This window comes from Hippopotamus amphibius, chromosome 10 (genome assembly GCF_030028045.1).
Source record: "Hippopotamus amphibius kiboko isolate mHipAmp2 chromosome 10, mHipAmp2.hap2, whole genome shotgun sequence".
In the NCBI taxonomy this organism is placed as follows: Eukaryota; Metazoa; Chordata; class Mammalia; order Artiodactyla; family Hippopotamidae; genus Hippopotamus; species Hippopotamus amphibius.
This window is the reverse complement of record NC_080195.1, coordinates 115,853,655-115,880,301: the sequence shown is the minus strand read 5'-3', so window position 1 is coordinate 115,880,301 and position 26,647 is coordinate 115,853,655. Positions and strand designations below refer to the sequence as shown.

The 26,647-nt window shown below is 68.9% G+C and overlaps 1 protein-coding gene across 6 annotated transcripts; it reads right to left on the bottom strand.

The window, feature by feature from the left end:
- Nucleotides 1–26,313, bottom strand: PFKL (phosphofructokinase, liver type). Of its 6 annotated transcripts, none has more exons than XM_057696868.1 (23): nt 26,157–26,288; nt 22,158–22,261; nt 20,387–20,460; nt 17,849–17,926; nt 15,979–16,168; nt 15,172–15,337; nt 14,509–14,553; nt 14,150–14,258; nt 12,115–12,210; nt 11,147–11,239; nt 9,494–9,619; nt 8,402–8,466; nt 7,776–7,839; nt 6,466–6,612; nt 6,041–6,111; nt 5,494–5,581; nt 4,442–4,594; nt 2,804–2,968; nt 2,263–2,324; nt 1,941–2,052; nt 1,218–1,317; nt 1,026–1,131; nt 1–553 (listed from the first exon to the last, which is right to left on the bottom strand). In XM_057696868.1, exons 3-23 carry the CDS (start codon nt 20,456–20,458, stop codon nt 406–408), a joined length of 2,256 nt encoding a protein of 751 aa, XP_057552851.1. In that variant the 5' UTR covers nt 20,459–20,460; nt 22,158–22,261; nt 26,157–26,288; the 3' UTR covers nt 1–405. The 6 variants fall into 6 exon arrangements, with proteins under 6 accessions (XP_057552851.1, XP_057552847.1, XP_057552848.1 ...); XM_057696864.1 differs by lacking the exon at nt 22,158–22,261 and adding an exon at nt 19,589–19,746 and having other exon boundaries at nt 15,131–15,337; nt 26,157–26,220; XM_057696865.1 differs by lacking the exon at nt 22,158–22,261 and having other exon boundaries at nt 26,157–26,313.
- Nucleotides 26,314–26,647: the final 334 nt, after the last annotated feature.

The window sequence follows — 26,647 nt, the reverse complement described above, 5'->3', positions numbered from 1 at the left end:
CACAGTCGGGGTGATTTTATTTCTAGAAAAGGTGACAAGCTGTGCTCAGCCCCAGGGGCCAGCGCACACAGGGGCAGGGTCCCGGTGAGGCCCACGGGGGTGCGCCCCCCACCCTCCCCGCACGGAGACCCGGGCTCCGGCCCCCCCAGGGCTGGTGAGGGCGCAGGGCCGGCTTGAGGAGAGGCTCGGGGCCACGCGGGGTGCCGAGGCAGCGGGGCGGCGGTGTGGGAACCCCAACGCTCCACACGCCCCGCCCTGGAAGGTGGGTGTCCGGGGGGCGCCGCGCGGACAGCAGAATGGAACCGGGCGCCCCGCAGCCCGCGCGCCCCCGCGCGCCCGCCCGCAGGCTCCAGGCGGCGGCAGCCGGGACCCGAGGAGGCGGCGGGGCGGGGCGGGGACGCGGCTTCAGAAGCCCGTCTCCATGCTGAGCGTGCGGCGGGTGACGTGCTCCAGCTCCCCGGACACGTAGTCGGCCATGCTGATGCGGTAGTGCGCCAGCATCTTCAGCATGAGCCGCAGGTTCAGCCACCACTGCTCCCGGGGCATGCGGTGCCTGCGGCGGGGCGGGGCGGGTCAGGGGCGGGGCCAGGGCCAGGGGGCGTGGCCAGGGCCTGCGGCGCCCGCGGCGGGGCGGGGCGGGTCAGGGGGCGGGGTATTCGGTGCCTGCGGCGGGGCGGGGCAGCTCCCTGGCCGCGCCTCCAACCTGGGCCCCAAACACCCCCTCGAGACACCTGGACCTTGGGACATCTGGATGCTGGCCCTGGCCACTGCGCTTGAGAGGTGCCGGCGGGTGGTGCCTCGGGTCCCCGTCCCTCCGGGGCCGCCCCCAAGAGGGCTCGGCAGATCACGTGGGCCCTGGACCTGACCATCGCTGACCCCGCCCTCACCCTCTGCCCTGTCAGGAGGGACCCGGGGTCAGCCCTGGGGGGGGTCAGGGTTCGAGGGTGGCCACCCCGCTCTCCCGGCACACCCGCGCCAGGCAGGTCTGGGCCCCGCGGTCCACCCCTCTCTTTGGAGGGACTCACTCAAAGTCAGTGTCCATCTTGAGCTCGGTGACGGGGCTGAAGGCCACCGCCTTCTTCTGCAGGCCGATGACGCAGGCCGAGTCAGGGGCGTTGGCGAACACCCGCCCTGTGGACACAGGCACGTGCTGGCAGCCTCACACCCAGGGCCCCGGCAGAGGGCAGGTCGGCCGGCCTCCGGGTCCCTCTACGTACCCTTGCGGTAGACCGCCCGCAGCTTCTCTGACATCCAGAGTATGGCCTTCACCCCTAGCTTGGTACCGTAGTTCCGGTCAAAGGGGGTGGGAGCCCCGCCCTGGAAACACAGTGGGTGAGGCCAGGTTCTGGCCCTCGGAGAGGGGCTGGGCCGCGGGCAGCCAAGCCCTGGCCTGAGCCCAGCAACCGACCCTGCCGTGACCTCAGGGGAGCCCTGCTGGGCAATTCTGACACCCCACCCCCTCAACCTGCAGCACCCCGGCACCTTTCTCCATCCCAAATCCGGCCTGAAAGCCACCTCCAGGGGCCGGGCAGTGGGCTGCCTACTCATTGAGTGGGGGACCTCCGTGGGCCACTGCATCCAGCAGGCAGGTCCCCCCACCAGTGAGGGGAGGGGAGCCCTGGGGGTGCACACGGCCCTCCTGTCTGCCTGGGAACCCACAGCTCAGGCTTCCCGTAGGGCCACCTGGAGGCGGAGAAGGGGCGGGGCCGGTTGGGGTGGAGGCGGCCCAGCGGTCTCGGCCCCGCCCCTTCCTCGTGCGAGGCCTCCTGCCTGCGCTATGTGATGAGCCCTGCCTCCGGGGGTGTGAGGGCCAAGCAGCGCCTGCGGCCAGGTGCCCCACCAGGATGGGCACCGAGAAGGGTCCTCGTCCCGCCGCAGCCTCCTGGGGCCCCTCGGCCCAGGCGCAAGAGAGCGGCCTTCCGGGATCCACCCCCCCATACCTGCTGCAGGTGGCCCAGGACGTTGGTCCTGCAGTCGAAAACGCCCTTCCCCTCCGAGGAGTACAGGTTGTACAGAAACTCCGTGGTGTAGTGTTCGTGGCTCTTCTCGTTTCTGGGAAGAACGGGGTGGGGGGCCGAAGTCTCGCCCGGATGCTGAGCCCCGCTGGGCCGGGCCACGGGCTCTCGGGGAGGCCCGACCCCACCCACTCCTCCTCAGCCCCCCAGCCTCGCTCCTCCCAGCGGCCCCTCGGCAGCCCTGACTCGCAGCCTGGGGGTCTGGAAGCCCCCGCTGGGCCCGGGTGGGCTCGCCCCGCAGGCTCACCGGAGCACCAGGCCCCTCTGGATGTCCGTCTTCATCTTCTCCGTCATGTGCTCCACGTTGGCCTGCGGGGCGAGGACCGGGGTGAGAGGAGGCGGGGGCGGCCACGGCCAGCTCTGCACACCCCCTCCCCCGGCCTGAGGCCACCTGGGAAGGAATATTCCAGACTGACCAGCAGGCGGGCCGACACGACCCAGGTCGGCCTTGGGTGGGGCGGGCGGGGTGGGGGTGCCGGAGGCCTGTGAGGGGTGGCGTGGGTGAGGGCCTGCGGCTGGGCCGGGAGGCCGGGTGGGGAGGGCCGGGGCCAGGAGCCACGGAAGCCACAGGGTGGCGGGGGTACTGCACGGGCGTGGGGGAAGCGGTACAGGGGGTCATGGGCTGGATCCCCTCGAAGGCAGTGAGCCCCCAGCCTGCTGGGCCGTGGCTCCTTGGCCAGGGCCCCAGCGCCTCTGCCGGACCTGCTCCTGTGTGCCTAAGGAGGGGACCCCCTCCCCTCCGCCTGGCTGGTGGTCTGCAGCAGGGGAAGGGTGGGGGCTCGGCTCACCTTTAAGTCCTGGATGTTGAAGGGGTCCTCAAAGACATAGGCAGCGTCGGCGCCCACAGCGATGCCGGCCACGGTGGCCAGGTAGCCGCAGTAGCCCCCCATGGTCTCCACGATGAACACACGGCGCTTGGTCCCCGAGGCCGACTGCTTGATGCGGTCACAGCTCTGGGGGCCGGGGCGCGATCAAAGCCCGCCCCTCGGGCCACGGGGACCCAGGTCTCTCTCCCAAGTTGACTGAGGATCGGGAGGGGCAGGGACAGCCCTCGCCCCACGTGCCCAGGGCGCTGACAGCCCTGACCACGCGCCCTCCATGCGGCCACACAGAATCAGGTCCCCAGCGCGGGCATTTGTGCACCCAGGACAAGGGGGGTGTCACTAGCATCGAGTGGGTGGAGGCCGGAGATGCCCTCGGAGGCTCTCTCTGACCTTGGGCCAGGGACACACTGGGCCTGCCAACAGGGAAGACACCCCTGCCACTGCAGGGTCTTTGTAGACAGGAGCCGGGCCGACACATGAAGTGCTCAGCAGACACGAACGATAACATGACACGAGATGACAATCCTAACTCTGAGTGGTCCAAGGAAGTTAGAGCATTAAATAAAGAGTTGAGGAAAGAGACAAAACAGATAAGCAGGTTACTGGTGTCTGAACTATGAGGATAAGCCCCAGATAACAGATGAAGGGCAAAGTGGAGGAAACAGCTGCCATGTTGGGCAAGGGGTGCATGTCCCACATATGTAAAGAGTGCTTACAAATAAAGAAAATGTGCCCAGAGAAAAATAAGCAAATGATAGAAAAAGATAATTAAAAAAAAACAAACCCCAACAAATGGGCAATAAACATATAGAAAAATTTTCAACTTCACCAGAACTCTGAGCTTAGAATTAAAACAGAACACTGTCCTCCCCCAGCTGGTGAGGGGCGGGGCACCAGAAGGTTCACAGGAGCTATGGGTGACCCACAGCCGGTGCAGATGGGGGTGAATTCAAAGAAAGCCCCTGAGGATCATGGGACTCTGGGCAGGGAGATGTGGGGTGGGGGGGGTCTCCTTTAGTTTCTCGTTTCACTTATATTTTCTCCCTTATCTAATAACACACCCCCTTCCAGCTTCAGACCCCCCAAAACAGAGGTGCTGAACCCCTGGGGGAAGCTGGGCTCACGTGGGGTCACAGACGGGGATGGGAAAGGTCTAAACGGTGGGGAGAGTGTCGGGGACGCCCCCCTGGAAGCCCCTGGTGGGGCCAGCCTGCTGGGACCCCTCTAGGAACAGGGCTTCCACCTCCCACCTTCCCAGGCCCCAGTTGGAGCCCTGGGTTTCCCCCAGAGCCACATGTGGTTGCTTCACCAGATAGAACTGCGGCCCGCTGTCCACACCAGTATAGCAGCCCACTCAGGTCAGCCGCAGCCCTGACCGCCGTCATCCTCACACCCCGGTGATCCCAGAACCACACCCTCCCTGCCATTCATGAGGCCTCGAGGGGCGGCCAGGCCCTGCCCACTCCCCACGCAGGCAGCCAGCCTCCGTGGGGGCCCCACGCCCCGTGCCCCCCCGTCGGCAGCCCCTCTGGACGCCCTCCCCTCCCGGCCACCCCGTCTGCCTGCAGCTGACCCGCGGAGGGGGGCGGCCCCGTGCCCCACCTCCATGGCGGCGTTGACGGCGGTGTCCGAGCCCAGGCTGAAGTCCGTGCCCGGCACGTTGTTGCTGATGGTGGCGGGGATGACGCACATGACGATGCAGAGCTCCTCGTAACGCCCGCGGGCCTCCACCAGCTGCAGCACCCCCTCGTAGGCCTGCGGGGAGGGGGCTCAGCGTCGGCCCGAAGGGGCCGGGCCGCCGGGCGAGGCAGGAGGAGGGGCCCCCGGGTCCTGCTCCCCGCCATGTGCCTGGGGCTGGGCGTCTGGGCGCACCCGCCCCACCCCAGGACCAAGACCAGGCGGGCCCCGCCAGGAGCCCTGCAGCGCCGTCACCAGGGAAACCGGACTCCAAAGAGGACAGGAAGGGGGCTCGCCCGCCCTGCCTCGACCCTGACCCACTCCATGCAGCCTCTGGGGGCTCGGGCTCCTCCCGGAAAGGGCAAGAGTGGATGCCTGTCATTTACGGGGGCGGATCAGGCACCAGCATCACACCAACGTGCCCCCCGTGACCCGGAACTCCGCCGAGAGCCGCTCTGAACCGCCGCCTCGCCAGCGGGAGACTGAGGCCACTCAGCCCTGGGCTCTCCTGCCTGGGCTGCCCCACCCCCATCCCTCTCCTGTGGTCAGACGTGCCCCCCCCCCCCCCACCTCACCAGCCCCACCACACTTATCCCGGTGGCCCCACGCTCTGGGTCTCCTACACCCCCGCCTGTCCCCCTGCGGTGGCCCCTGCACCCCCGCCTGTGCCCCTGCAGTGGCCCCTGCACCCCCGCCTGTCCCCCTGCGGTGGCCCCTGCACCCCCGCCTGTGCCCCTGCGGTGGCCCCTGCACCCCCGCCTGTGCCCCTGCGGTGGCCCCTGCACCCCCGCCTGTGCCCCTGCGGTGGCCCCTGCACCCCCGCCTGTGCCCCTGCGGTGGCCCCTGCACCCCCGCCTGTGCCCCTGCGGTGGCCCCTGCACCCCCGCCTGTGCCCCTGCGGTGGCCCCTGCACCCCCGCCTGTGCCCCTGCGGTGGCCCCTGCACCCCCGCCTGTGCCCCTGCGGTGGGCCCCTCACCTCGAAGCCTCCGATGACCAGCAGAGCGTGGATGTTCCACGTGCGGACGTTTTCCACAATCTTCTCCATGTGGCCCTTGGGCAGCGTCCTGCAGTGGGAGATGAATCAGATGGACACGCCGTGTCTGCACAGACCACCGGGCTGGAAGGACACGCATGCGCACTGACTGACTGCGGGAGAAGGCAGGCCTGGGGCACGGCGGTACAATTCCCAGTTACACGTGGAAGCAGAGCTGAGGTACCCGGGGGCAGCCGGGCCCACCGGCGGGGCAGGTGGCCTGGCACCCACTCATAGTCCTCGCTGGGCACTGGCCACTGCCCTCCCGACAGCCTGGCTGTGAGCCTCACTTCCTGCCCGAAGGGAGGCCTTCTGTAGCGGTGGGGCCACCCGAGCACTTCCTCTACACAGGTGACCTCAGGGAGGCCCCAGGCAGGAGGGTCTGTGTCCTGCTCCAGACAGGCCACAGCCAGAAGGAACCCAGTCCGGGGCCAGAGGGATGGCTCCCTTGCGTCCCACCCCCAGCTGCCCACAGCGGCCAGTTGCTCACCTCTTGGTCCCCAGCATGGAGCCACCACGCCCCAGCCAGCCGGCCACGTCATGCCAGCCCACTTCTTGCACCTGCGGTGGGGAGGCACAGCTTCAGGGGGCAGGCCTGGGCACGCTCCACTTCTCCTAGGAGGGACCTGTGCCCAGGGAGAGCACGTCCTCGGGGCGGTGGCGGGGAGAGGCTGTGCCAGGCACTGGCCGTCGCGCCACAGGGCAGAGGGAGGTCTGGGGCCAGGGCTGGACTAATGTGGACCCCGCAACTCCCCTGCCAGCCCGGGGAGCGGACCTGGCCTTTCCCTCCACCCACGTGGTGAGCCCCTGGTCCTTGTTTGTTTGTAAGCAAGCCGCGGCGTGTCATAAACCGACCCACGACAGCAGGCCCACCACCTCCCCCGCTGCCGCAGACCCGGGCACGGCCGCACCTACCTGCCCCTTGGCCAGGCCTTCAAAGCCGTCGTGCACGACGTACACCGTGTGACCCTGGGAGATGCCGGTACGCACGGCCGAGCGCACAGCTGCGTTCATGCCGGCCGCCGGGGCCCCCACGTTCAGGATGGCCAGAGAGAAGCTGGTCTTCGGAGAAGGGGGGAGACCAAAGCATGAGCACGGGGCTGGGCGGACGGCCGGCCCGGACGGACGTCAGCGGAGAGCAGCTTCCGGAGCAGGGGCCCTGGTCCTCGTGCCAGCCTGGACACCACCCAGCAACAGCACTGCCCCGGACATGACACACACCCGTCCTCCTGAGGCCGCGAGGCTCTGCCCGAGACCGCGTGAGCTACGGTGCCGGCCCCGCTCATGACCGCGAGGTCCTCGGCAAGGGCAGGGGCGGGAGTCCGGCCGCTGCCCGTCAAGCGCGGCTCATGGGGGCAGCAGCGGCTCGGGCCAGCCTCCGCGCCTGCCTGGAAGCCCGCAGCCACCACCCCGCGGCGCCCCAGAGGGTCCCTGGCCAGCAGCACGGACACGTGGAGGGCGGGGGCCGCCGCAGCCACGACAGGAAAGGGCAAGGAAACCGGCGATGCTCATCTAACACCAGCGTCGACGGAACCCGACGGAACCGACACGGCGGCACCTCGACCCGCAAGCGATGTAAGAAATGACGATCGGGCTCTTTCACACCCGCGTCCCCCGCCGCTCCTCAGAACCTGCGCCGCGTGGCCCGGACGCGCACTTTGCTGGGGACAGCCACGTTCCCAGACGCCGCAGCCGCCTGGAGCCACTGGCTCCGCTGGGCAGCCTGGCTCTGGGGGGTCCTGGCAATGCCAGCCAGATGCCCGCGAGGGGGTCACGCCCCAGGCGGTTCGGGAAGGGGACGTGGAGACCGCTCGCCCTTGCCAGGGGCTGCTGCCCACCCCCGACCAGCTCCTGGGATAAAGTGGGGGCCAGGACCCCACCGTCCAGGGGTCTTGGTGGGACCCTTTCCTTGTCCCCATGACTTCAGAAACGAATCCCGCTGTCCCTGTGTTGAAGAGGGCCCGTTTCCGGAGGAGTTTAGCTATTGGGGAGCGCGTCACAACACTGGAGCCCTCCCCTCCTGAGTGACGCCCGTGGCCCTGACTTCGTCTCCGTCAGCCGTTTGGTGAGCCACGCGCCAGTGCGCTCCCCAGGCCCGGCCCGCAGCTCCCAGCTCAGACCCACACAGGAGGCGGGCTCCTGGCTCAGCGGGACCCTGGGCGGGGGCAGCAGGGGGGAGGCGGCGGCGGGCACAGCCAGGCGGGGGGCCGCGGCTCACCCCTCACCTTCTCCTTGGAGATCTTCTGGTGCGCGAGCAGCTTGTAAATGTTCCAGTTGTTCTCGAAGCTCCTGGAAAGGAAGCGGGTGGTGCACAGCGCAGCCTGCAGCCCAGCTCAGCGCACGGCCCACAGCGCAGCCGCGAGGCGGCGGGACACAGGCGCGGCCCACCTCCCCACTCCTGGAGTCACGGGGAGGCCCCACAAACACGCAATGCCAACACCCCTCAGCAAAGCGAGCGCCCCCGCGGCCTTCAGCCTGAGCGGTCACGGCGGGGCGGGGCGGGGAGCAAGGCCACGGGAACCAGAGGAACCAGACAGGCGGGTCCAGTCCGCCCGGTCCCTCCAGCCTGCCTCTGCTGCCTCCTTCTGTGGCCCCCCTCCCCCCCCAGGTGCCTTCCGTGTGCGGTGTCCCCTCCGCCCGCAGGCCCCGCCCAGCCCCACAGGGCACATCCACAGGGACCGTGGGCCCCACCCGTCCTGCACAAGGCACGCTCCAGGAGGGGGTCTCAGAGCGCCACCTCTGCAGGTGGGCACACCCCCACGTCCAGGGGTGGCCGTGTGCGAGCCACGTGGGCTCTGCCGTGGGCCCGCCGGGCACACAGACGCCCGACACGGGCCGGCCAGGCCCTCACCTGCCCCGGAGCTGGATGGCCTCGTCAAACCTCTTCTCGTCCATGGCCTTCTGCACCTCCTTGGTCTTAGAGGAAACAAGAAGCACAGGCTGGAGGCGGAGGCCCGGCACACGCTGGAGGTCTGCCCCAGGCACGCCCGGCACTGTCACTGCCCTCGATCGGGGGGCTGAGGAGCCGAGGGGACCCCACCTGGCCTGCCTGGTCCTCGCCTCCCTGGCAGGGGCACCCGGGCCTCAGTCCTGCTCAGCCCTGGGGGCAGCCAGCGCCTAGGGACGAAGGGTGAGGCTCCTCTGGCCCCCAGACCCACCACCCACCGACGACCACCCTGCCCAAAAGAGAGGCCCGGCAGAGGTCACCACGGAAGATCCTGCAGGAGAAGCACCAGGGAGGCCCCTCTTCCATGCCAGCCCACCTTCCCTGGGCAGTGCCCGCTCTGCCCCCAGCTGCAGGGCCCCCCAGACCTACAGAGTGGGAACTGGCACCGCCATTTCAATCAGCCTCTCAGCCTCTCTCGGCCTCCCACTCCCGCCTCCCGTGGTCCCTGCCCCAACCACATGCGACGTCCCAGTGGTTCTGACCACCCACTCGGCTTCCCCTCCCACCCTGGCCCCAGTGCCCCGCCCCGCCCAGGGTGCAAGGCCCGTCCCAGGCCGCTGGCCCTGGGCAGCTAAGTGACCTTGGCCCCCCCAGCGCCCGCCAAACCCTGGCTCCCCAGGCCGCCCCGCGGGCTCCCCCGCTCCCATGTCTCTCTTGGGGCTCATGGCACCTTGGGGACGTGCTCCCCCACCCGGGGGACTGCAGGCCTTGGAAGCCCTGAGGCCCGCTGGGGGGCAGAACACGCGGGAGGGACCACAACGGGGGGGGGCAACGCGTGTGCCGCCTGCTCCGTGTCACACACACGGAGGGGCAGCGGGACCCTGAGAGGGAGCGGGAGGGGACGTGCTGCAGGCCTGCTGACTGGGCCCCGAGAGGCCTGGGAGGACGGGGGACTCCGGGCTGTGGCCGGAAAGGGGGCCCAGCAGCGCCCAGCAGAGCACGAGGGCCCCGGGCCCCTCCCTGGGGAGCCCCCCCCCCGCGGCAGGCGGTGCTCACCATCTGCACGCACTCCATGAGGGGCAGCCGCACCGACTGGTTCCCCGAGAGGCTGACCACGCAGGCCGGCGTGTCGGGCGTGGCCTCCAGCAGCGCCATCACCGCCTCCATGCCCATCTTGCTGCTCTGTGGGGGAGGGCCTCAGGCAGGTGCAGCCAGGACGGCGCACGAGCCCCCGGCTCTCAGACACACACACGCACGCTCACACACGTGCACCAGAAGCTACCAGAGTAAGTGGCACCGTTTACTCTAGAAACGGGGACTCAGCGGGACCACCTCTCCCAGCAGCCCCCCGGCGCCGTTTCACGGGGTCTCGGCCGGCCCTGCTGGGGGGGCGCGGCCCCTGCAGCCCGGCTGCAGGCAGCAGGGCCAGGGCTGGGCCTGGGCTTCCGGGGTTCTCTCCACGATGACGCGGTTTCTTGCCTGGGGCTCCTCTGTCACAGCTGGCCTGGTGTGTGTGCACACGTGGGCGTGGGCCGGCGGGCCGGGCCGGCGCGAACAGGTAAGGACGGCCCTCCATGGGGACAAGTCACAAACCCGGGTCCTGGCACAGCCGACGGGCACAGACGGGCGCCGGGAGAGCAAGGTCCGTGACTCTGCTCAGGGAGACGGCGCGTCCCCGCCGCCGCCGCCCCAGCCTCCCGCGCTGCCCAGGTATGTCGGGAACGGCCTGGAAGGATGCTCCTGTGTCCCTCAGGACCCCCTTGCCCAGCGGCCCCTCTCCTGTAACCCACCGTGTGCGGGTGTCGCCCTGCGGGACCCGGGCTCAGGGGCCAGCACTCAGCTGCGCTCTGGCGGCCCTCTGTATCCAGGCCAGGCACCCTGTGTCTCCGCCCGCACCCGCCAAACCGGCAGACGAGCCCGTTCTCCTGCTCCTGGGGTCGGGGAGACCCCTGACCCGTCCTGGCACTCAACACCCCTGTCTGTGTCCCAGGCCTGGTGCAGGACCAGGGCTTGGCCCCGCTGCCCCAGCCCCCCCGCCAGGAGGCTCCCCGAATGCACCCCTGAAGCCTCACACGGGGGGGCAGTGGGACGGCAGGCCCTGGATACCCTGGGGCTCGCTGGGGGGGCAGCGACACCCAAGGGGGGCCACACGGAGGAGGTGGCGAAACCCGTGCCGCCCACTCCGTGTAACACACTGAGGTCCGTGTCCCCGCGGCTCTGTCCGGGATGGCGACGCACTGGGGCCTCCCGGGAGAGGTGCGGTCCAGCAGCTCCCCCAGGCCACGCGGGCCACCCGGCCTCACCCAGCACAGGGGCCTGGGCACCGCTCCCGCTGCCCTGCGGTCTCCAGCCCCCAGCCCCCAGCCCCAGGGGACCAGCGCCTCACGGGCAGGTGCTCTACCACCTGGGGACCCCCGGCCCTGGGCCCTGTCCCCGTGGGGCTGCAGCACGACTCCCACCCTGCAGAGGGGGAGGCGGGACCGGCAGTGGTCAGGACCCGGCACCCACGGGCCAGGCTCAGGACTCCCAGACATCAGACCCACTGCTCACCCCGCCCTCCTTTCCCAAGGTCCTGCCAAAGCCAGCACCAGGAGGGCCAGAGCCTGGGCTGCCAGGCCTTGGTCTCAGCCACGAGCCCGGGTGGCAGTGAAGAAACGCCCACACACACCCACGCACGCACACCCGGCGCCAGGGCGACGCCCCACCTACCAGGACGCGGTCGAATGCCGAGGGGGTCCCTCCCCTCTGCACGTGGCCCAGCACAGTCACACGCGTGTCGAAACCCAGCCGTTGGACCACCAGCTGCTCAGTGGGACAGAGAGTCAGGGGGTCCTGGGGTTTGTCACCCCACCCCTGCGGTCCCACCGCCCCATGGCCCCCTGCCCTCCTCCCCCCGCCCCCGCCTCAGGGATTTCAGGGTATCAACCCCCCAGGGGCCCCACAGAGCCGGCCCAGGGTTCATGTCTACGGCCTGAGCATGTAGGGGGCTGTTTCGTGAGAGTGTGTGTGGGTGTGTGTTTCCACAGGAGTGCCGGGGCGTGTTTCCATGTCACCGTGTGGCCTGCAGGAGCTCGTCATGGCCTCCAGCCCCTGAGGGTCAGGCCTGCCGGGCACTGTGGCAGGAAGCACAGGGCACAGAGGATGGGCACCTAGGCCGGCTCCTGGCAGCACCTGGCCGGGGACTCGAGGACACGCTGGATGGCCACAGGGAGGGGCACGGGGGCCCAGAGCCCCGGCAGAACCCGGCAGGTGGGTGCTGGTCACAGGGATGAAGGATTCCCTGAAGCCCCAGTTGTTCTGTGATGAATCTGGTACCAGAGAGGCAGTGGGCTGCCCTGTCACTGCGGGGCCGGCAGCGGCTGGACCCTGTCTCTGGGACACTGCTGGGACTGGACAGGGCCTTTAGGGTGCGGAGATGTTTTGATTAAAGACTGGAAACCAGAGGGTTGGGGACTGCCAGCAGGTGGGAGCCACACCTCAGCCCCAGGGGGCCAGGGCTTCTCAGGGGTCCGGGCCACACCCACCCCCCATCTGGCCATCGGTGGGGACAAGACAGCTCCCTCCAGGAGCTGGGGGTGGGGCCCCAGCAAGAGCACTTGGGGACTGGAGATAAGGGGAGCCCCCTGCCTGAGGCCCCGACCATCCCGCGTGACCCAGGGCCCCGGCCCCGCACTCACGTCCTTCACGTAGCGGGACGAGATGGGCTTCCCGCTGCGGTCGATGGCGCCCTCCGCAATAATGATGATGTTCAGCCGGGACCCTCGGCTCCGAGTCTAGGTCGGAGGCAGCGCGGGGCTCAGCCCCCTGCAGACGCCCGTCCCAGCACGCCGCCACCCGCGAGCCCTCCCCGGGGCCACGCCTCGGGGCGCGTGTGGGCGAAGGGTGGACTGAGGGGGCGCGCCCAGGCCCCGCTGCCCCTCCTGGGGGTGGGGGTGGGGGGGGGAGCTCGGGAGGACTGGGGGACTGGAGGAGTCCTCCTCCCCTCCCGCTTCCCGGCCTGAGGGAAGACTTTCTACATCAGCTGGTGATGCATGAATTAGCATCACTTACTAATTATTGCAAAGCCAAAGCTCTTTGGGGATTTAAAAGTGCTTTTCTTACTTCTCTGTTTCCTCAACAAACATCCGCAGGATTCACTCTGATCCACCAGCCCCATATTTGCCCTACAGCATCCAAAGAGACTTAGAGAGACTTAGGATCAAAGCAGCTCCTGCCAAGGCCTGGGTGCAGAGGGGCGGGGGAACTGGGAGGGGAGGGCTGCCTGGAGGAGGTGGTGGCGGTGCAGTGAAGTGCGACAGCCAGAGCCCGTACCTCCCTCAGCCTCACTCCCTGCAGCCTAGGAGGTGGGCGGGGCAGAGGGGGAGAGCTACACATAACAGGTGGGGAAACTGAGGCTCAGGGACCCCAGAGGGGGGTGGGCAGTGAGGGCCTTACACAGAGCAGGAAAGAACCAGAGTGTGCGAGGCCAGGCCTGAGTCCAGGCCACTTCCAGGAAGACCAGCCCCAAGTTCTCAGCCAGTAAGCCAAGGCCAAGGTCAGCCAGGGACCGTCACCATCAGCTCCAACCAGGCAAGGCCACCCGGGGGTGCAAGGACTCCACCCACGGAGAAGACAGAGGCCTCTGGCCAGCTTCACCGCTGGGCTCAGCTTGGCCCTACCCCTGTCTTCACTGGGGAAGGTTCCAGGAGTCAGTCGTGACCCTCGGCCTCGGCCCCTCCCACTGCCCCGGGCAGGGACACAAAGCCCTGGGGCGCGGTGGCGGGGGGGGGGGGGGGGGGGGGGGGGCAGCGTCCGGCAGGGGATGGGAGTGACGCCACCTCCTCGGTCACGTGGGGACCTGGCGCTCAGCAGCCAGCCCCAGGCCTCCCACCCCTCCCTCCGGAAGCCGAGGACCCGGCCCTGGCCTTCCAGGACTCCAGAACAGAAGGCTCAGCCCAGGCAGCCTCCTGTTCGTCCTGCCCTTGGGCTGGGCTGCAGAGGACACTGCGGGTGCACACCGCCGCCAAGGCCCCAGACCGGCCCGGGTGTGAGCCTGGGGCCCAGTCTCAGAGGCTCCCCTGCCTCACATACAGACTACGGCCCTGGAGCCTCCGGATCTGAAGGCGCCTCTCACCCCCTTCACGGCCCTCCCATCCACCACTGGCCTGGCCGAGGGGCCAGCCTATCCGAGCTGGGGGCCTTGGGGATCCCCAGGGCAGAGTATCCGCCTGTGCTGTGCCCCCAGCTCCATCTCGAGGGCCGGAGAGCCGCGTCCCAGGCTCCCCATCCCAGGCACCCCTGCTCACCTCTCCGGAAGAGGCCTCGCCCGCCACCCGCCCCCACCTCCACGGCCTCTTCTGCTGGAGCCAATGCCCACGTCCCCGTCCACCCGCATCCGCAAGGTCACCCCCCGCCCAGGCTCCGCGGTCAGGCCCCGGACAAGCCAGCTTGACCGCATCCCCTCTCCCGCCCCCGCCCCAGGTCAGCGCGGAGCAGGCGGAGCCGAGCCCGGGCAGCAGCCTGAGTGTCCCCTCGGCCCTCTGCCCTCCGGGGCTTTCCTTCGGTGTCGGCACGGAAACCCCTCCGCTCCTCGCGGTGCCGCCCCCAGGGGGAAGCGCACGGGGGACGTGAATCGGCCGAAGCTGGCCACGTGCCCCCAGGGACCCTCTCGTGGGGGACACGGGCCGCACGCTCACGGCAGGGACCCTGGGAGGAGACCCCCGGGCCGCTCACCTCGCCGAGCCGCTCGCACATGAAGTTCTCCCAGCCGTCCTCGGGGGGCGCCTCGGGAATGAACAGCCAGTCGGCCCCCGAGGCCAGGGCCGACACCAGGGCCAGGTACCTGCAGGGGCGGGACGGGCAGGGGCTGCGGCGGTGGGGCCCCGACCGGGCGCCATGGACCCCAGACCCTGGGTCAGGGAGGGACAGCTCTGAGCAGCACCCAGCCCGAGAGTCAGGCGTCCCCACGCCCCGGCCCTCACACCCACAGCGTCACGCGCGCACCCGCCCCGCTCCAGGCCCCGTGGAGGCGCCGCGCCCTGCGCCCACTCCCAGAAGCCCCGGGCCCCCGGCTGACCCGGGCAGCCCCTTACCCGCAGTGCCGCCCCATCACCTCCAGCACGAAGGTCCTCTGGTGGCTGTGGACACGGAAAGGGCAGAGGGCATCAGTGCCGAGCCGCCCTGAGCGGAGCTGAGCCGTGCGGCCCAGCCTCCCGTGCGACGCTGCCCACGGCCCCGGCTCCACCAAGGCCGTGCCCAGGAGACACAGAGGACGTGGGAGCAGCCCAAGGACAGACAGCTCTTGCCGTTCCCAGGGCGGCCAAGGCTCTGTGCTGAGAGCCACCTCTGTCTCGGGCTCACGAACAGCTTCCGGCGGTCTTCACGGATCTGCTCCCGAGGCTGGAGGCCGTTCACCCAGCCTGGGCCTGGCTGCCACCAGCCAGCAGCCCGCAGCCCCCCGTGGGGGACACCATCATCCCAGGGCCGTAGGAGGCCGGTCAGAGCCGCGGCCCACCTAGGGCGCCAGGCAACCCGGCAGGGTGGGGACCAGACCCCCCAGCCCCTCCGCACACCCCGCTGGGCCCCTCCCCCTAGCCGGGGGCCGGGGGCAGCCAGTACAGGCTCCTACGGACGGAACGCTGGCAAGCCACTGACCCTGAAGAGCGGTGGCCTCAGCCCCTCGCTGCCGGGGGCTGGGGTCCCAAGCGCGCTTGCCTGGCGGCTTGGCCGGGCTGGGGGCGGCGGGCCTCGCGCACCTCTGGGCGGTGGTGGTGATGGCGTCGATGACCTCCATGATGCGGTGCAGGGCCGAGTCCGTGCCGATGGTCATGTCCGTGCCGCAGAAGTCGTTGTCGATGGAGCCCACCAGCCCGGCAATGTTCAGGTGCGAATAGGTCTGCGCCGTGCTCTCTGAGATCTTGCCTGGGAAGGAGCCGGGGCCCAGGTGCAGCCTCCGCGGCCCCACCCGGCTCCCTCGGCCATGCCTCGGGGCTCGGACCCCGATCCCCACCCCCGCCCCCAGCCCGCCCGGCAGTGCAGCCTGCTCCGGTCCCCAGGCTCAGCCTCCCCGGCCCCAGGTGCTGCAGCGGGGGTCCCGGGGGTGGGGGGCCGTGGCTGAACCGCGGATACCACGTGCAGACCCGTCACCCCTCCGGGAGACGACCGGGGGAGCCCTGGAGAGCGCACCCCTCACCTCTCAAGCGGCACAGAACCAAGGACGCTCCAACAGGTCACTTTCCAACCAGTGACCCCCAGGGCTTTGTGTCTTATGTTACCAAATCGTAACTATCACACGTCTGCAAACTGTGACGAGTCCGTGGCCCACATCCGGGACTGAGTCACACAGCCCAGGAGCGTCAGCCTGGGAACCGCGGCCCGGAACCAGGAGGAAGGCACCGCCTGGGGGTCCCTGCCGCCGGGTCCCCAGGGGCCTCACTGCCGGCCGAACCCGGGCCCGCAGCTGCCGGAGCCGTCCGGGGGCGGCCTGACCTTGGGCACCGCGCCTCCCCCGCCCGGCCCGTTCCCACGCCGAGCCCCTCCGTCCGGCGGGGCCGCCGACCCACCTGCGCTCAGCAGCTCCTGCAGGAGGCCGCCCCACTCGCTGCGGAAGACGCTGGCGCCCGTGAGGCTGCCGTCGCCGCCGACCACGCACAGGTTGGTGATGCCACGCTGGACCAGGTTGTAGGCGGCCGCCCGGCGCCCCTCCCGCGTGGTGAAGGCCGTGCAGCGGGCACTGCCGATGACGGTGCCGCCCTGCACGGAGGAGGGGGGGCCTGGGTCCACGGGGCACCGGAGGGACCCGGGTACGGGGCGGAGGGGCCTGGGGGACCCCAAAGCATGGAGAGAGCCGCGCCCAGGGGCTCCCCGGAAGCCTGGGCAGGTGTCCGCCTCGCTGGCCTTTCTCCTCACGTGTGCGAGGGGGAGACGGTCCACCGTCGGGCTCGGGGGGGCTCGAAGGGGTCAGGGGCGAGCAGGCGCCGAGATCTGTAAGGCGCGCACGTGCCTACACACACAGGCACACACACACGCACGTACTCTCACGCACACGCCTGGGCACCGACGCAGGGACCTGCCTGGGCAGCTCACGCCAGCGTCCACAGGGCCCCTCCCTGCTCGGCCTCGGGCCGGGCTCCACAGACCCTGTCCGCAGGCACGCCTGCCGGCCCCCCGCCCGCGGCCAGGTAGTGAGCACGTGGCCGGGCCCCACCGTGCTGCTCCCGAGACCACCAGGCTGGGCCCCGCGCCCCGGGCTTCATGGAAAATGCAAATCAGAGCTGCCCCTGGCGTGACCCAGCTCCCTCTGGGAGCCGTCCCTGCCCCGCCCCCCCCCGCCCCCCGCCCCGCCCCCATGCTCTGTGCCCCTCCCCCCTCCCCAAACACCAGCCCTTCCCTGCATCCTCACCTGCCCACCTTCCATGCAGCTACACACCCCGGCTAACACTTGGCCTAAAGCCCCTTCCCCGGTGCTCTCTCAGGACCGAGGCCACAGCCATCCTCAGACACAGGGTCAGAGCACAGCAATGGCCGGATCCAGGCCTGAGCAGGACAGCCACCCTCCCTGGGGCCCTGGGGTGGAGGACGAGGTACCCAGGCCGCAGCCCCACCATGACAGGGTCAGGGAGCCCCGTGCCAGAGCAGAAGGACATGTGGTGGGGGGTCTGATGAAACCCAAGGACAAGGCCCGTCTGCACCCCGCTGGACCAACCAGGGCTCGACACACTGGCTTGTTCCCACGAGCACCTGCAGAGCGTGGTCCCTTGGGGACATCCGCCCTGGGTAGCATGGGCAGCTGGCACCGCAGGGTTGGCCATGCCTGGATGACTCAGGGTCCAGGCCCGTCGCCCACGCTCCGCTGACCCATACATCGCATGTGACGATGACAGGCTACTTAAATAAGCAGGTGTCAGCTGGTGGCCTGGGATACACAGGTGACAGGTGCCCCACAACAGTCCCTGCTCTGTGGGAGGACTAGGGCCTCCCCAGAGACCTGGTTCAAAGACCCCCCCCCCCCCCCGGCTAGGAAGCTCTGGCCCCAGCGCTCGGCCCCCTGCCTTCAGTGAGCAGGATGATGAAGGGGAAGGCGGGGGAGGCAAGGAGAGGCCGCCGAGGCCGGGCACACCTCCTCCAGGGTGTCCTCTCCTCCTGGAGCCCGCAGCAGGAAGCTGAGACATCCCGGGGCCCTCCCACCCCCGCAACCTCCCACCCCCACGACCTCCCACCCCCATGACCTCCCACCCCCAGGACCCCAAGGCAGCTGGACCACATGGTCAGCCTGGAGCCAAGCCCCTATGGGATGGTGTGTGTGCCTGTGTGCCCGAGTGCGTGTGTGTCCCTCCGTATGTCTGTGTGCCTGTGTGTGTGTCCCTCCATGTGCCCGTGTGCGTGTCCCCGGTGCGCACACGCTCTCGTGGCGGGAAGGGTCGCGGGCCTCACCAGCTGGATGATGTTGGAGACGCTGAGCCAGCTGGCCGGCCTGATGTTCTCGCCTCCCTCCACGAGGCCCTCGTAGCCCTGAAAGCGAGGGGACAGGCGTGAGACAGGAACCTCGGCCAGGGGCTCGGATCAGACGCGGAGAGGACAGCACAGCGTCCACTCTGCGCCTGGCCTCTGTCGCGCGGCTGGGTGTCTGCGAGGCCCCGTGGGGCCCCGTGTGGCTGTGTCTGCGCGCGCTGCCGCGCGGGAGCCCCCAGTGCACCCGCGGTGCATCATCTGTCCGCCACGGATGGGCCCTCCGGAGGGGTCCGGGCTGGGGCTCCTGGAAACCATGCTGCTCGCCTCCCGCGAAAGGACTCCAGGGTCGCTGGGTGTGCGGCCGGCCGCGGACAGCACGGCCACACGGTGCCCCCAGGTGCGTGTGCGCAGGGCCTCTGGGCGGCCCACCCCCCGCGCCGGGCCGTGCGGGTCACCAGGCTGCAGGCTGCATGTAGTGCCTGCAGGGCATCTCCCCCGCTCTTCCCAGATGACCACACACTGCTCCCTGTGGTGTGAGCCACCAGCCACCCGGACAGCCTGTGTGAGGGTGGCCCGTTCCAAGTGCTGCCCGTTTCTGCTCTCGTGTGGCCGACCCCTTCATGTTAGCAGGAGCTCTTTATACAGTCTGGGTAGAGAACGTGTGCTTTCACAAATGGTGAAAAGACAAGGCACCACTGAGCCGAGATGAGCAGGGCCACCTCCTCTGTGCAGCCCTCCCGGCCCCTCCAGTGAAGCGGCCATGAGCTCCTGCCAGGGGCTCGGCTCTAGGCACCTGCTCTGCAACCTGCCTCCTCCGTTTCCACCCCTGTCATTAGATCAGCCGGGGCCTGCAGGGTCCTGGGCAGCGGGGCCCGGGGGCAGCTGGGACTGGAGGCGGAAGCAGCACTCGGAGAAGGTTCTCAGGGCCACAGGATGAGGCCCCTCCCCACATGCCTGAGGGACTATCAAGCTACCTTCTCCAGCTCAGGCCAGGCCCGGTGCCCGCTCCCCCCCGCCTCTGGTCATGAACTTGGCCCCTAGGCCACACGTCACCACCCCCACCCCCACCCCGGCACGGAAAAGCAGGAGGCTAACCTGGAAACCCACGGATGTTGTGCAGGCCGAGCAGCTACAGAAGAGGCGGCCCGCAGTCTGCAAAACCCCAGCACAGTGCCAGCCTGGCCCCAGCCCCACTGTGCGCCCCCGCAGTCCCCGGAGAGCCCGCGACGCTGGCCTCCCAGCTCAAGTCAAAGTCTCACAGACACCACCCTCCTTTCCTGGCCCGGGAGCCTTCTGGAATGTCTCTGCACACCTCCATCCACGTTGTGTCACCTCTCCCCTCTCCCCTCCCTGCTCCTGTGCCTTCTCCACTCCCGCCTGGCAGGGCGCCCAGGCAGCCTCAGAACTGGCCACAGGCCCAGCCACTTCTAGAAGTCGTCCTAGGGAAGCTCTGAGCCCACAGGTGCAGTGTGGGCTCTTAGGTGAATAAGAGCAGCCCCGCTCCCTGAGCCCTTCTTGGCGCCAGGGGCTGTGAAAAGTGCCTTAACTCTCCATGCTGCGTTAGCTTCTGGCCCTAAAATCCCCACTTCATAGAAGAAGAAACCGAGGGTCAGGGAGGTGAAGGACGCCCTGCCACGTGCAGGGAGCCAGGCCTCGGACCCGCCCCACCCTGACTGGAGGTCACGTGTCCACAAAAGTAGGCCACTCCCTGAAGAATCTCACCCTGCCCTTCAGAAGGTTCTAGGCCATTCAGGGTGTGGGCTCCATCTGCCCGGCTCCTGAGGCCACAGGTCCCTGAGACTGAGGAGACGTGCTCCTCAAACATGGCCCGAGGCTTTGCAGGGTCCTGGCCGTCCAAGCCTGGTCTGAAGGTCCGGATCCTGCATGAGGAAGGGGCCTGCAGAACTGCCCGCCTGTTGTCCATTCAGACAGCCCTGCACATCCAAGGCTGGGCTGGACAGGCCTGACCTGGGCCAGGGTGAAGGGACAGGGACCCGGACACGCCCAAGGTGGGGAGGAGGGAATCTCTGGGGAGAGCAGAGCAGGCTGGGGTTTGCCACAGTCTAGCAAAGAGTGAAAACAAAGTAACACACAGTGAGAGAGGGCGAGAGACAGAGAGAGAGAGAGAGTATATGCACACGCCCCAGATCTGAAACAGGGGTTTGGGGGAATAGGGATTGAGGAGGATGAAGTAAAGGGGGCACCAGCTTCAGCCAGAACAAAACAGAACCATGATTCTCTGTTGCTTTGCACAAGGAGGCTGTTGGCTGCTGTCACTAGGGTAACTCAAGGTCGGGTTAGGTGATGAGGGTGCAGGAGAGCTGGGGGTCAGAGGATGGGCGGGGACCGGCCTCTCTCTGGGCCTGGGCCTCAGGGGCTGAACAAGGACCAACGACCGCGGTGGGACAGGCTCGGCCGTCCCTTCTCCCTCCCCTGCCTCACCCCTCTCCCCACCGCCGCTCCCGCCAGAGCACAGGGCCCACCCACCAGCGCGTGGGGCGAGGACCCCCCGCACCTTACCTCATAGATGAGGAAAACCTTGGCCCCCACGTAAATGCCCATGCGCGTCACGGCTCGGACAGCAGCGTTCATGCCTGCGAGGGGTTGGGGAGACGGCCATCGGTGCAGACTCGCGGCGTGGGGGCCCCGGCCCGTCCCCCCCAGCATCTCGGGGGCGCCCAGCCAGGAGCCCGAGTCCAGACCGGGGTGAGCCCCCCAGTGTTGTTTCAGCTTCACATTTGGAAATAAGTCCCCCACCCTGAGTTGAACTGGGAACGTCCCCACCGGGGCCTGATTCCTCCTGCGCCTGCAGCACAGGCACCTGCAGACCTGCCACGTCATTTCCAGCCACAGCCTCGTGCCCGCGCTCACACAGCCCCCCACCCCGGCCCTTGACCTGGGGGCATCGGCCCCGAGGTGAAAGAGGGGGCAGGTGGGATGCAGAGGCAACTGCCTTCCAAACCCACCAGCATCCTCTGCTAGACTCTCGGGCCACCACGTTGTGGGGGCAGCTCGGGGAGCACCCTGAGGCCGGTGCCTGTGGCCCTGGGGCCCTGAGCCCCGACCCTCGGCCTGGAGGGTGGGCTCTGTGGGGCAGGAGAGGAGGACAGCACCCGCTACGGCCATGGTCTGGCTGCGGAGGGTCTGGCAGCCCCAGGCAGTGCCGCTGAGTGGGCTGGTGGCCCTGCCCCCCGGCTGCACTTGCACACTGGGGCCACCAGGCTCAGTGGGTCGCCCCTCTGCCCTGTCCCCTAGCTCCAGGCCCCTCAGCCCCCCAGCCCCGTCCACAGCAGCCACCCTGCAGTATAGGCTTCCTGGAAAGATGGACATTCATGGGGCGGGAGGAGGGGCAGCTTGCGGGAAATGCTCAGAAGAGCCCAGAGGAACCTCAGCCCCCTGCCCTGGTGCTCAGTTCTGAGACCGAGACCCACAGAAGGCAGAGGTGCCCCTGAGGTCCCTGCACAGGGTGGGGGGCTTGTCCCACTGTCCCCAGGGCCCGGCGCACAGTCAGGCTCACAAGGCACAACCTGAAGAAGCCCCCACGGGCAGCCCCGAGAGCCACGAGCACCAGCAGTGGCCCCACGCGGGGCCCCTGCCGTCGTCTGTGGGTGGGACGAGGCCTCGCCCAGGAGCAGGGCTGCAGCTGCTGCGGGCCTAGACAATGCCAGCTCAGGTACCAGGCCAGGGGCCCTGCGCAGGCACCTAGGGCAGGCCCAGCCCCACACTGGCAGCTGGCGGGCAGCCAGACCTGGGGCGCAGAGACGGGCAAGGGGCTCGGAGCCCAGGAGCAAGAGCCTGGAACCAGTGACTGCAGGCACTTTGCCTCCAACCGTCTTGCCCATCACAGGAGATGTTGGGGTTCAACACAGAGGGGTAGGTGGGGCGGCCCCACATCCTCAGAGAGGAAGACAGCTGGCTAATCACCTGCCCTGGGCCCCAGCCTCCGATGCAGGCTCTGGGGGCCGGATCACGGACGTGACCTGTGCTTGGCCTGGCCCCAGGAGACCCTGCTCCCCCTGCCCCCCTCCCGGTGGTCCTCCCGGGGGTCACAGGTACATCCCATGGTCTGTCCCTGAGCTGAGAAAGCCTTTCCCTGGAGGGGGCGGGGCACCCGCCAAGGGTGGCCAAGTCCCCAGGAGCCCTGCCCCCGAGGCCCCCCTGAGCTGGGGGAGGGGCAGTGCCCACCAGCTGCGGCGTCCTGCAGGAGTGCCATCACCCCTAGGGTCCCCGGTAGCACGTGTGATCCACTGGCGACCCCGAAGTGATGACCCTCGACCTTGACCGTGCTTACCCAAGTCTCCCCCTGTCTCCAGCCTGGAAGGTGAGCCGAGGGGGAGCGGGCGGCTCTCACGGGACCCTCGAGGGCTGTATAGCGCGTGGCGCCTCAGGAAGAGCCTGCGGGCAGAGCCTACTCTAGCGTGGGCTCACAGCACAGGGCTCCCAGGAAATTGGTCAGGGCATTTGTCACTGTCCCCATTCCGCAGACGAGAAACCAAGGTCCCAGAGGGAAGGCAGGGGAGCTGCTGGAACCCCAGCAGGTGACGGCAGTGCCAGGATGTACCCTGGACCCCTTCTTGGACACAGCAAGCTGCCCTGTCCCCACCCGGCAGCGGAGGCTCCTGCTGTCTGATGTCCGGAGCCAGGGTTTCCCAGGGCAGGGGCGCCCAGAGGTCACGGCTGGCAGAACACTGGCCACACTCATGGCTTACACACTTGCCTTTAGCAAGAAAATCCCATCTCTAAAGAAAGCATATCTCACATTCCCAAACTGGATGGAAGTGGGGTTGCCGTGACTGAATTTAGGGGCAGGAGCCCAGAGAGCACACACCCCCCACCCCCAGACAGCCGGGCTGCCCCGGAACTGGATCTTAGGGGCTGACGGTCCTGCTGCCTGAGGTCAGGGGGCTGCGGCCTGCAGGCTCCCTGTCCTGCCTGCCCTCGCTGGTGGGGGCAGGGAGGGAGGTGGGACAGCTGCACAGCTGGCCCCCGCCCCCCAGCAGGCCCTGGATCCTGCGGAAGCCTTCACCCAGCCCAGGCTTTTCACACTCAGGAATCTGCCTCCTCGGGCGCCCTCGCTGGGCTCACTGCGGGCCCAAGGTCCAAGCTCCACCTCTGGCAGCAGGGGGGAGGCCAGCAGTTCCAGGTGGGGGGTGGGGTGGGGAGGGCAGTGGCCAGAGACCCAGACCACCATCCAACCTAGAGGTCACGGCCATCTCACTAGCCAGCCTGGTGGGCTTGTCTGGAGCGCCGGGGACTGCAAAGGGCCCCAGGCTTAGGGTAATGTTTTCAGGTTTGCAGAAGAGAACAAATGACCAAATTACAGGAAAACTCTGGAATCTCAGAATGGGATCGTGCCAGCTGCCATGGAGACAGAGGCCTGAGTGTGGGTTTCCCTGTAAACCTCACTGTAAGCTGCCTTCCTAAAAGCGCCTTTTAGATTGCCCTTTAATCTGCTTTTCTTTCTCAACATAAGCCCGGGGCGGCAGCCACAAGCCCCACAGGGTCAGAGGAGCGGGGAGGAGGACGGCCGCATCTACTGCTGACGGACCAGCCTGGACCCCTCCACCCTCCATCCTTGAGTGGGCCAGGGAGACTGCAACCCGTGACTTCCTGTTGGAGGAAATCGACACCACAACCAAACTGTTATCTGAGGTAGATGCGTTTGTTCAGGTGACTTTTCATCACAATTAGTTTCCGGAAAAACAAAACGTACAAGAGAGAGGTGACCCTGGGAGCACACGGGGCCCAGCAGATTCACACTTAACCATCAGTCAACCTGAAGAAGTGGGGCCCGGCTGGGACATGGTGAGGTGCGGGGTGTCCTCACCGGCAAACACAGGACCTCAACGTCCACACGATCAACCCGGGAAAGGCAGGTCCTGCGCACTGCTGAGGGACAGGGCGGGGGCCGCCCCAGGTGCGAGACTGAGGGGTGGGTCCGGTGGGCGGCCTGGCTATTTTATAATCTTCTAGCCACTTTTGCACAAAGTAATATCCTTAACAACCACCTTCCCTCAACTCACAGACACCTACTCCCGGCAATGGGAAGGGCAGAGGACGTGACATCCAGGCTGGCTGGAGGGAACCCACCAGGTGGCTTGTCTTGCCCCCTCCCCACTGTTTACAGAAGGGGAAACTGAGGCCTGAGAGACATGCTCGGGTCAAGTCACAGAGCTGGTCAAGGCCGGCCCAACCAGGATGGGGTCTGGCATCCCCACCACGAGGCTGGCTGGTTTCCGCTCATTTCAACAAATGCAGACTTGAGCATCTGAGAGGCAAGTTCAGGGCAGGGTGGGTACCCGTTCTCCACCCTGGCTCTCAGCCCCGCGCCCACACGGGATGGCACGCGGGGAGGGCCCACCTGGCACCATCAGGTCCCCAGAGGTCGGCCTCTATTTGGAAGGCAGTGGGGGCCCCTGAGGTCAAACTGAGAACCCAGCGTCTGGAGCCAGTTCCCCGGAGCGGTGCTGGCGAGAGGGAGCCGGCCGGGGGCGGACACCCACGGGCTAGCTTTCAGAGCTTACAAAACAGAAAGGCTCCCTGCTCCCCAGAGAGCCAGCTGGCCCCAGCATCTTCCCCCCAGGCATCAGCCTGCGCCCTAAACTGGGGAAGTGTGTGGAGTCCTCCTCTCCTGCAGCCCCAACCAGAAAACCACATTACACGCAGGGGTCTAGGGAAGCGAGGGCATGCAAGAGGCGAGGGGGCCAGCGGCCAGCCCAGCCCGTGGTGCGCGGATGGCCACGCTCCACGGCGTCCAGGAAGCACTGCCTGTTCCTCGTGGGGCACCAGGGCCAGGCTGGCCGAGGGGAGACCCTCAGCTCAGACAGGCTTTGCCCTCTGCGGGCGCACCTGTGCAGGCCGGCAGCCCCTTCCTCCCTGGCCCTTCAGCTGCCCCCACTGACCCCTCGTCCTGTTTAGTCTGCGCCACCCCCTCGGCTGGGCCCCCTGCCTAAACGTGCGACGTTTATCTTGCCAAGCCCTCCCTCCAGTGCTGTTGTCTGCATGGTGCAGACAGGAGCCTGGGTGGAGACCCCTGTGCCTGCACGAGCTGGGGCCTCGCAGAGGAAAGGCCTCTCGGGATGTGTCTGTCCTCCATACACTGGGCCTTCCCATGGTCCAATCTCATGGGACGCTGCTTCCCCACGACCACCCTCCAAGCCCACTCTCCTGCCCGGCCCCGGCCCACCGGCCACACTCTAAAAGGGAGCCGCCACTGGACAGCAACAGGCAACGCGCCGTAGAGCACCCTGCCCGCCCGCCAGGCCAGGTCCGGAGGGCTCAGCCGGCACCCGCAGGGGCCCCCGGCCCCCCACCCCCCCCCCCAGGCTGGGATGCAGACAGAGGCTGATGCCTCCTGCCTTCTTGGGCTTGCTTCCTCCTCCCGGCGCTTCCCCGCTTCCGAGTGGGGAGGGGAGTCAGGGGAGCCGGGGGCCTGAGGCAGGGGGAGGAATTTCTGATCTGGAAGGAGGCAGGTCAGGCCCGGCTGTACAGCCTGCGGGGGCTGGCTGGGTCCCTTCCAGGCCTGCTTCCTGGGCTACTGAAGAGACGTCTCTTCTGGGGTTCAAGGTGTGTGGTGTGGCCTTGTGGCCAAGCCCAACAGGTGCGACACTGGCTATCCTAGACGAGAGGCGCTGGGGAGCCGCAGTCAGGACAAGCCCAGGGCGCCAGCACAGACCCCAGGTACACCCCCAGGCTCCGCCAGGTCCTGGCTGTAGGCCACCCCCTGTAGCAGGCGGATGAGAACAGGTCTGCCCTGAAGAAAATGCCCCAGTGCCGCCCTGGAGGCGGTGGTTTGGGGGAAGTTCTGTGCCCCCAGGTCGTGTTTCAGAACCAGGAAGAGCCGGTCTCTCTGGGCCTGCGGGGACCTGCCCAGCCCTCGGCGGCCTCCGCGCTCAGCGTGGCCTCCAGGAAACGGGGTTTCTGACACGCGCCACCAGGAGGGGATGCGGGGAGCGCCTGGGGCGGCAGGAGCAGCGGCGAGAGAACCGGGTCCCCTCCCTGGCCACGGCCACGGCCACGGCCACGGCCGGCCGCGCAGACACACCCCCGGCGGGCGGGCGGGCGGGGCGCAGAGGCCTTGGTGGGAGGCACGTCCGCGGGCCCCGAGCGCCGGGGCGGGTCCAGGACGGGGCCGGGGCCGGGGCCGGGGCGGGGGCTGGAGGCGCAGCCCGGCAGGAGGACCGGCCGACCGCGTGCCCCAGGCCCCAGCCGAGCGGGGCGGGCGCGCCCCGGGGACCCGGGGACAGCAGAACCCCCGCCCGCCGGCGACCGGCCGCGCGCCCGCGCCCACCTTGCGCATCGCCGCCGCTGGTCAGCACGCCGATGGCCTTGCCGGCCCCGCACATCCGCAGCTTCTCCAGGTCCACGGTGGCCATGGTGGCGCCGACTCGGCCGCGCTCGCTCTCCCGCCCCGCGCCGCCGCCGCCGCTGGTCCGTCCCCGCGCCCTGCGCTCCGCCCCGCGCCGTGTGAGGTCACCGCTGCCCACGCCGGGGGCGGCCGGGGCGGGGCCGGGGCGGGGCGGGGCCGAGCGGGGGCGGGCGGGGCCTGGGGCGGGGCCAAGCTGGGGGCGGGGCCGGGGCCGGAGCGGGGCCGGGGCCGAGGGGGCCGGGCCGGGGCGGGGCCGAGCAGGGGGCGGGGCCTGGGGCGGGGCCGAGCGGGGGCGGGGCCGAGCGGGGCCGGGGCGGGGCCGAGCGGGGCCGGGGCGGGCCGGGGCGGGGCCGAGGGGGCCGGGCCGGGGCGGGGCGGGCGGGGGGCGGGGCCGAGCGGGGGCGGGCGGGGCC